Source organism: Hoplias malabaricus, chromosome 13 (assembly GCF_029633855.1).
Source record: "Hoplias malabaricus isolate fHopMal1 chromosome 13, fHopMal1.hap1, whole genome shotgun sequence".
In the NCBI taxonomy this organism is placed as follows: domain Eukaryota; kingdom Metazoa; phylum Chordata; class Actinopteri; order Characiformes; family Erythrinidae; genus Hoplias; species Hoplias malabaricus.
In genome coordinates this window covers 22,257,819-22,267,460 of record NC_089812.1, presented here as the reverse complement: position 1 = coordinate 22,267,460, position 9,642 = coordinate 22,257,819, and the positions used below count along the sequence as shown (strand labels likewise).

At 45.9% G+C, this 9,642-nt stretch overlaps 1 protein-coding gene across 1 annotated transcript; it reads left to right on the top strand.

The window, feature by feature from the left end:
* Nucleotides 1-254: 254 nt before the first annotated feature.
* LOC136664459 (all-trans-retinol 13,14-reductase-like) lies at nucleotides 255-8,759 on the top strand. Its single transcript, XM_066641640.1, has 11 exons — nucleotides 255-411; nucleotides 1,787-1,969; nucleotides 2,373-2,614; nucleotides 2,822-3,017; nucleotides 3,301-3,498; nucleotides 3,896-4,015; nucleotides 4,634-4,772; nucleotides 5,481-5,590; nucleotides 5,710-5,876; nucleotides 7,493-7,652; nucleotides 8,602-8,759. The coding sequence occupies exons 1-11, from the start codon at nucleotides 255-257 to the stop codon at nucleotides 8,757-8,759; spliced, it is 1,830 nt and encodes a 609-aa protein (XP_066497737.1).
* Nucleotides 8,760-9,642: the final 883 nt, after the last annotated feature.

Sequence of the window (9,642 nt, the reverse complement as noted above, 5' to 3'; positions counted from 1 at the left end):
GGAAGGCTTAATAGATGACACACTGAACCGTGGCCGAATGATGTGGAGTGAATGGGTTATGCACAGCGTGACAGTGTGAATAACTCATTTGAATCTGTGTGTAATTAAGGCTTTATAAACACACAGCTGGACTGGACCCTCATTTTCCACAATAAAGCTTCGTCCTCAGTTGAAAAGTCCCTTGTTTTGATTTCTGCACTTTGATATTTTCCCACGTCTCAGAAGCTCGATTGCATTCTTCCTGGAGGACAAAGATGTGGCTGCTGTGTTTGTGTGTCCTGTGCTTTCTCTGTGCAGCTCTAGTGGTCAGGAAGGCTCTGTACGTGGACAGTATTTTCTCAGAGGAGTGTTTACGGCCTCCGGCTCCACTGGTGACCGACCAAAAACAGAGAGACGAGGTCCTGAAGAAAGGTAAGGACCATCTGCTCTGGTCATTTTGACCCTGTTTGTCCATTTTAGAGAGAAAGGTATCTTCAGGCAATTCTGAATGGACGCTGGCCCATGCTGCCCACCCAAGCTGCTGTTTCCATGTCGTTAACCCTTTAAAATACCAGCCATTTTCCTGGATTCATTGGTGGAACTGTAAACAGAGCGATGGACAGTGCTTGTTTGTTACTTATTCATTTGTTTATGTGTGAAGTGGTGGATTATAGAGAAACATACGATCTCTTTCTAATGGTGATGACTGGAACCAGGCATCTCCTGGTTATTTCCCCTCCCCTTTGTATACAGTGATGATACTGAACCTGACACTATAAGGATTATTGGGGGACTCTTTTAGAGGAGGACGTCTGGTTCCATTCACCACCACTGTCCACTGTTCTGCCTCCAGGCTTTTCCCAAGAATGGAACATTTCACATCAAAATAAATATGGGTGGGTTTCCTTTTTACGATAAAGGCAAAGAAGGGCCAGTGTCCAGGGTAAATTCTCACTCCACCCCCGCTGGTCCCTCAGTGGACTGAGGCTGGGAGTTCTAGGCTATTTTCACATTACACGCCTTCTTAAACAATACCAACTTTTTAGTCACATTGGATTTGGCTGATCCTGATAGTTCACAACTATAAATGACCTCTATCTGTCTGCAATGTGAAATAATCTGTACATGAAGTACATCATGTATGCACACACATCATACAGTACTTGTGACACATTAGAGCTCGTTAGCGTTACATTTCGCATTGGGAGGACAGCAAACAGCTCGTACACTCTACGTGATTAGGACGAGAAGATGAAAGCCAGAAAGATGAAGCCAGCATTCTTGTTTTACTACTCTCCCTCCACCTTATGTACTGCGCAGTGGAGGTCATAAAATCATTGCCTCTTCACTCTTATAGTGTGGTGTATGTATAAATATAAAACCATTTATGTTCCGGTATGAGCTTCCTATTTTTCCATCGGACTAGTGCCCTGTCTGTGTGCAGTAGTTGGAGTTTTATAATCAGTGTAGTGCACTATGTAGGGTGTTGTTTAGGATGCAGCTCAAGCCTCTCCTCTGCTGGTGTTGGCTGAGACCACAGCACTGAGCAATGGGTACAGGCATGAAATCCGATCTGACTGGTCACATTCATGTGGCAATCGGATACGTATCTGATCATTTATGCTTCATGTAGTGACTTTTGACACCAATGTGACGTCCCACCGGGGTTGATCTCTGAGTGGAGGTGGTCTCCGTTGACTTCTCTACTCCCGGTGCTACTTAGTGACTGATGTGACAGATGTGGCAGATCTTTGCACTTCTACTCAAAGACCCTGATACTGTCACTGCACTCATTATTTTCATTCAGGTTTCCGTGGCGACCGAATCCCCTCCAATCTGGATGCCGTGGTGATAGGCAGTGGTATCGGGGGTCTCTCAGTAGCTGCAGTGTTGGCGAAGGCTGGGAAGCGGGTTCTGGTTTTGGAGCAGCACGACCAGGCCGGAGGATGCTGCCACACCTTTCAGAACCAGGGCTTCGAGTTCGACGTGGGTGAGTTCGGAGTGGGTCGCTTTGTCTGAGAAGGGGCCAACGCTGGAGGCTTTGCATTGGATCTTTAATGGTGTAGAAACAGCACTGACCAGAACCATGTGGACACCATGTGGACTGTGACAGTAAACAACTAGTGTTTAGTGTAATCATAAACAAACACCAAAAATTAAAAATATTACAGATTGGGCATCAAGGAAGTCATGATGTCACTTACTGATCTCTGACTCTTTCTCTTTCACACACAAACACACACAAACCTTAGTGTGTGTCGTTCAAAATCTGTGATGAGAAATGCTTGAATGGATGGATGGGTGAATGAATGGATGGATGATGAATGAACAGACAGATATGTGTGTGTGTGTGTGTGTGTGTGTGTGTGTGTGTGTGTGTGTGTGTAAATCAGGGATCCACTACGTGGGTCAGCTGCATGAGCACAGTCTGCTGAGGGTGGCTCTGGAGCAGGTCACTGAGGGTCAGCTGCAGTTTTCTGGACTGGAGCAGCACTTCGATACGGTTCTGTTGGGACGAGGCTCGGAGACAAAGGTCTTCCGCCTCCACTCGGGGAAAGAGGAAATGGGGGACAGTCTGAAGAGACAGTTTCCTGAGGACACACTCGCTGTGGATGAGCTCATGAAGCTCATGAAGGTACAGCTCCAACCTGTTTCTCCACCCACTGATGACCATTTGCTCTGCATATCACTTTTTGTTTGTGGGGACCTTGGGACGGAATAATGACCATGAATGTATTGTGTTTGCTGTGTGTATTTAAGTCTTTGCTGGGACCTTGGAAGGGAATAATGAACATTGGGGGCCTTGTTGGGGGATAAATGAATGAGAGTACTGTGATTGCAGGAAGCCGCCCGTCACACTCCTCTGCTGGCGTCTCTGAAGATGCTTCCTCTATGGCTTGTGAAGTTTCTGTTGAAGATGAATCTCCTGAATGTGTTCTCCAGTGTGTTCACCCTCGCCTCATCCAGGCACACGCACATGATGGACAAACTCACCCAGAATAAAGACCTCAAGGCCCTCTCCTCGTACTTTTTTTATGGTAATAAAGCCTCTTTTTCCATCGGTTTCCAGGGTTCAGTTCCCCGCTTGGGCAACCACTGTCCTCTGTATAAAAAATAAGTGTTCGAAAACAGTTCCTCTTATGTTCCTTAAACATGTTCATGTTCACGTTCTCCTGCAGGGTCCCCATAGAGTGCTAAATACATCCTAGTAACATGACTAATGTCATTAATATAACATTCTGAATGGCATTGAAGCTGCTGATTAATCATTCGATCAGATCTTTGTCTCCTCAGCACCTTCTCTGTCTCTTTCTTGCTTAGGAGCGCCCCCTAGAGACTCCAGTTTCCTCATTAACGCTTTGCTCCTGCACCACTATAAGCGAGGGGCGTATTACCCCCGTGGAGGGGCGAGTGAATTCGCCTTCCACATCATCCCCATCATCCGGAGGGCAGGGGGCGCTGTTCTGGTCCGAGCCCCAGTCCAGAGAGTCCTGCTCAACCAAGAGGGAGCTGTGTATGGTCAGTAAACACAGACACAATTAAAGATACTCTACACAAGCCACACTCGTTGTCTGTTGTATCAGCTCCACTGAGCACACAGGTGCAGTTTAGAGTTCTGCCATTACACACTGTAGTGTATATGTTGCTCTGCACACTTGTTAACCCCCTTTCACCCGTTTCTTCAGCGCTCAGGGCCCCCACAGAGCAGGTGTGATGTGGTGGTGGATCATTCTCAGTGCTGCAGTGACACTGATGTCATGGTGGTGTGTTAGTGTGTGTTGTGCTGGTACAGAGTGGATCAGACACAGCAGTGCTGCTGGAGTTTAAACCCCTTAGTGTCACTGCAAGTAACAGATAGGGAGGATAAACAGTGGGATGCTTTGGACCTGAACCCTGTGACTTTTCCCCCTGGCAGGTGTGAGTGTGCTAAAGGGTCAGGAGGAGGTGGAGGTGTGTGCTCCAGTGGTCATCTCCGACGCAGGTATCTTCAACACCTTCCAGAAGTTTCTGCCCAAGGAGGTACAAACTCGACCAGGTGAGACTTCTGCTCTGATCGCACTGTTCTGATTGGCTGGAAAGTGCCCATAGGCTTGTCTGGGACTGTACTGATTGTCCAGTGTGGGGCAAGTCAGATACTCAGACCCTGGGAGTGAAGAGCACACCCTTACCACTGTAAGGTACCCTTCACCTTTGACAACATTAATGACCGTTCTTTCTCTCCACAGTGGAACCCCACAAAACCCCCTGTCTAAACAGTCCTGTTCAGAACGCCTGCTTTCAGCACCTGTTCCTTTAAATGATAGTGAGTCACTCGCTGTTTACCCCGACCCTGAGTGCACAGCAGTGAGGAGCAGAAGCTCTGGTTTTTAGCCGTTTCTGCTTGGCCCTCTTTCTTCTTCATTCTTGTTTTCTCCATTTTTACGCAGTACTCTTATTTCCCTGTGCTCGTTGTGTCTGTTTTGCTGAGTTTAACCTGGTCTTTGCGCTCTCACGTAAATGGGGTCCTGTGCTGTGATTGGACAGACTGAGATGAGGGGGCAGGCCAATTCTAGAGTCTCTGCACTTGAAGTCAGAAGTGGAGAAGAATCAAAAGCTTGTTTATTTAACTTGTGGGGTTTTGTAATATGTCTTTTTTTTTTTTGCTTTTCCTCAGAGGTGGAGTCATTGCTGGCTCTGGTTCGCCCTGGAATGGGCTCCTTCCTGGTCTTCGTGGGTCTGGACGGAAATAAAGAAGATCTCGGCATTGTTTCCACCAGCTTCTGGATGTACAAACACAACGACCTGGACCAGCTGTGAGATACACTCCACATCTGTATTCAGCAAATTAAAATTTACCCATCAGCCAAAACATTAAAACAGGTTCTGTGTATCTACATTCAGCCCCACTGACCACACAGGAGCACTGTGTAGTTCCACAATTACAGACAGGAATCCTCCTGTTGCTCTTCATACTTTGTTAACCCACTTTCCCACTGTTCTTCAGCGCTCAGGACCCCCACAGAGCAGGTGTGATGTGGTGGTGGATCATTCTCATCACTGCAGTGACACTGACGTGGTGGTGGTGTGTTAGTGTGTGTTGTGCTGGTGCGAGTGGATCAGACACAGCAGTGCTGCTGGAGTTTTTAAAGCCCTCAGTGTTACTGCTGGACTGAGAATAATCCACCAACTAAAAACATCCAGCCAACAGCTCTTTCACTAATGAAGAACTAGAGGGCGACCGACACACACTGTGCAGCGACAGCTGAGCTACTGTCTCTGACTTTACATCTACAAGGTGGACCAACGAAGGAGGAGTGTCTCACAGAGTGGACAGTGAGTGTAAAAACAAGGAGTGGTTTAAATGTTTTGGCTGATCAGTGTATAACACACAGCTGCATGCCACCACCACCCTCCACATGTCAGACCAGGAGTCAGTGGAATTGTTATGAATATAACATATTCAATATACTTTACACAGCCACCAGGGGGCGCTGTCTGTAACTGAGTGTTTATGTGTTTAGTATGGATCAGTACAGCTCTCTGAGCCGTGAGGAAGTGGTGGGGAATATTCCCATGATGTTCCTGACTTTCCCCTCGGCTAAAGACCCAACATCCAGCACCCGGCATCCGGGTAAATGTGCACACTCCCAGTCTCCCAGTCAGAGTTTTGGGAATGTTGTCCCAGTGCTGGAATATCCCTAAAATTCTTCAGTACTTTCCAGTAATCAGTCCTCACCACACTGTCCTCAGGGAAGTCCTGCATGACGCTGCTGACCATGGCCAGGTTCGAGTGGTTCGAGGAGTGGAAGGACACCAAGCAGAATAAACGAGGTCCTGGGTACGAGGAGCTGAAGAGGAACATGGCCCAGGAGCTGCTGGACTGGGCTCTGGAGGTTTTTCCTCAGCTTCGGGACAAGGTAATGACACATGTCCATCATTTATCACACCTGCTCATCATTATAACACCTGTCCATCATTATAACACCAGTCCAGCATTATCACACCTGTCCATCATTATCACACCTGTCCATCATTATAAAACCTGTTCATCATTATCACACCTGCTTATCATTATAACATCTGACATCATTATAACACCTGTCCATCATTTATCACACCTGTTCATCATTATAACACCTGTCCATCATTATAACACCTGTTCATCATTATCACACCTGTTCATCATTATCACACCTGTCCATCATTTTAACACCTGTCCATCATTATCACACCTGTTAATCATTATCACACCTGTCCATCATTATAACACCTGTCCATCATTATCTCACCTGTTCATCATTATAACACCTGTCCATCATTATAACACCTGTTCATCATTATCACACCTGTCCATCATTAAAACACCTGTCCATCATTATCACGCCTGTCCATCATTATAACACCTTTTCATTGTTATTACACCTGTACATCATTATCACACCTGTCCATCATTATAACACCTTTTCATCATTATCACACCTGTCCATCATTATCACACCTGTCCATCATTATAACACCTGTCCATCATTATAACACCTTTTCATCATTTTCACACCTTTTCATCATTATCACACCTGTACATCATTATCACACCTGTCCATCATTATAACACCTGTCCATCATTATCACACCTGTCTAATATTATAACACCTTTTCTTCATTATCACACCTGTACATCATTATCACACCTGTCCATCATTATAACCCCTGTCCATCATTATCACACTTGTCCATCATTATAACATTTGTCCATCATTATCACAACTGTCCAATATTATAACACCTTATCATCATTATAACACCTGTCCATCATTTATCACACCTGTCCATCATTTATCACACCTGTCCATCATTATAAAACCTGACCATCATTAAAACACCTTATCATCATTATAACACCTGTCCATCATTATAACACCTGACCATCATTATCACACCTGTCCATCATTATAACACCTGACCATCATTATCACACCTGACAATCATTAAAACACCTGTCCAATATTATCACACCTGTCCATCATTATCACACCTGTCCATCATTATAACACCTGACCATCATTATCACACCTGACAATCATTAAAACACCTGTCCATCATTATCACACTTGTCCATCATTTATCACACCTGTCCATCATTATAACACCTGTCCATCATTATAAAACCTGACCATCATTATAACACCTGTCCAATATTATCACACCTGTCCATCATTATCACACCTGTCCATCATTATAACACCTGACCATCATTATCACACCTGACAATCATTAAAACACCTGTCCATCATTATCACACTTGTCCATCATTTATCACACCTGTCCATCATTATAACACCTGACCACCATTATAATACCAGTCCATCATTGTAACACCTGACCATCATTATAACACCAGTCCATCATTGTAACACCTGACCACCGTTTACCACACCTGTTCATCATTTATCACACCTGTCCATCATTATAACACCTGCCCATCATTTACCACACCTGTTTATCATTTATTAAACTTGTTTATATGTTTATTAAGGTCGTGTTTATGGACGCTGCCACTCCTCTGTCAAACATGCACTATCTCGGTGCTGCACATGGGGAGATGTACGGAGCAGAGCATGATGTGGCTCGCTTTAATCCAGACGTTGTGGCCAGAATCCGACCAGAGACTCCAGTGAAGGGGCTTTACCTGACAGGTGAGAGGGTGAGATGAGTCAGAGATGCTGTCAGGTCTGAGGGTGTGAAACTGTCCACAGGTGTGTGTGTGTGTGTGATAGAGTGACTGAGTGAGTGTGTGAAACTGGTGAAACTGTCCCCAGGTGTGAGTGTGTGAGTGACTGGGTGAGTGTGTGGAACTGTCCACAGATGTAAGTGACTGGGTGAGTGTGCGAAACTGTCCATAGGTGTGAGTGTGTGAGTGACTGGGTGAGTGTATGGAAATGTCCACAGGTATGAGTGTGTGGGTGATTGGGTGAGTGTGTAAAACTGTCCACAGGTGTGAGTGTGTGAGTGACTGGGTGAGTGTGTGAGTGACTGGGTGAATGTGTGAAACTGTACCACAGGTGTGAGTGTGTGAGTGACTGGGTGAGTGTCTGAAACTGTACCACAGGTGTGAGTGTGTGAAACTGTCCACAGGTGTGAGTGTGTGAGTGACTGGGTGAGTGTGTGAGTGACTGGGTGAGTGTGTGAAACTGTCCACAGGTGTGAGTGTGTGAGTGTGTGAAACTGTCCACAGGTGTGAGTGTGTGAGTGACTGGGTGAGTGTGTGAAACTGTCCACAGGTGTGAGTGTGAGAGTGACTGGGTGAGTGTGTGAAACTGTCCACAGGTGTGAGTGTGTGAGTGACTGGGTGAGTGTGTGAAACTGTCCGCAGGTGTGAGTGTGTGAGTGACTGGGTGAGTGTATGAAACTGTCCACAGGTGTGAGTTTGTGAGTGACTGGGTGAGTGTGTGAAACTGTCCACAGGTGTGAGTGTGTGAGTGACTGGGTAAGTGTGTGAAACTGTCCATTTCTCCCACTCATTGTTTTAGGCTAGGCTCCGAACTCACCACAACTCTGACCAGGATAAAGCGTTTACAGAAGAATGAGTGAGTGAATGAATGAGTGAACGTGTCTCTGACTGTGCTGCTGTGTGTAACCCTGTAGGTCAGGATGTGTTCTGTAATGGGATGGCCGGAGCTCTTCATGGAGGCCTGATCTGTGCATCTGCGATCCTCAGCCCCAGAGTCTACGTTGACCTGCTGCTGCTGAAGAGGCGACTGAAGAGGAGGAAGAGGATGGAGGAGGAGAGGAAGAACGCGTGATGGAGGAAGAGATGGAAATCAAAAGGCACTGAAGTCTCCCTTTGGGGTTTTTAATCTTGCAGTCAGTTTGTAGTGCATACATCAGTTAAAAATTGGGGGACACACACCATCATCGTTCGGATGCTTAAAATGTGGTTGATTATGACAGTGCCCTCCACACAGGGTTTAATTCCCAGCTCAGACAGGGGCAGGGACACCACATTACATCAATAATTGTCCTTCGGCAAGACACCTAACACCACATCTGTCAACGTATGTCACATGAATGAAATATTAAATAGTTTCGGTTTATTTTGCACTAGACATCAATATGAACAGGGTTCACTTCAAAATAAGTATCGCTTTTAAAAGTTGGTGATTACACTGATGAGCCACAAAATTAAAACAACCGAGAGATGAAGTTAGGAACATTGACGAGCTGGCTACAGCGCCCCCTGTCGAGGGGAGGGTGAGTGAAGGGTCAGTACTTGAAGATTATGTTGGAAGGAGCTGAAACGGTCAACGTAAGGATCTGAGTAGTTTTGTCAGGGTCCACATTGTGATGGTCATAATGTTTCGGTCAAAGTGTCTCCAAAACATGTTGGGGGTCCAAGGGGATGGAGGGGGTGGTCAGTCCCTGCCAAACGTGTAGAGAGGAAGGATGATCATGGGTCCCCAAGGCTGCGCTTACTTTTTAGTCGGTACTGACCACTGAGTGGAGACACTCTGACCACAACATTATGGCCATCAAACTGTGGCCTTTGTCAAAGCTGCTCAGATCTGTATATTTGTTCATATTTCAAGATCAGACTGTTCCCTCGCTGGCTGATATATCACACCCCTCAACAGGGGGCACTGTAAACAGAGCATTGATGTAACACACTTCATATGTCACAGTCTTTTA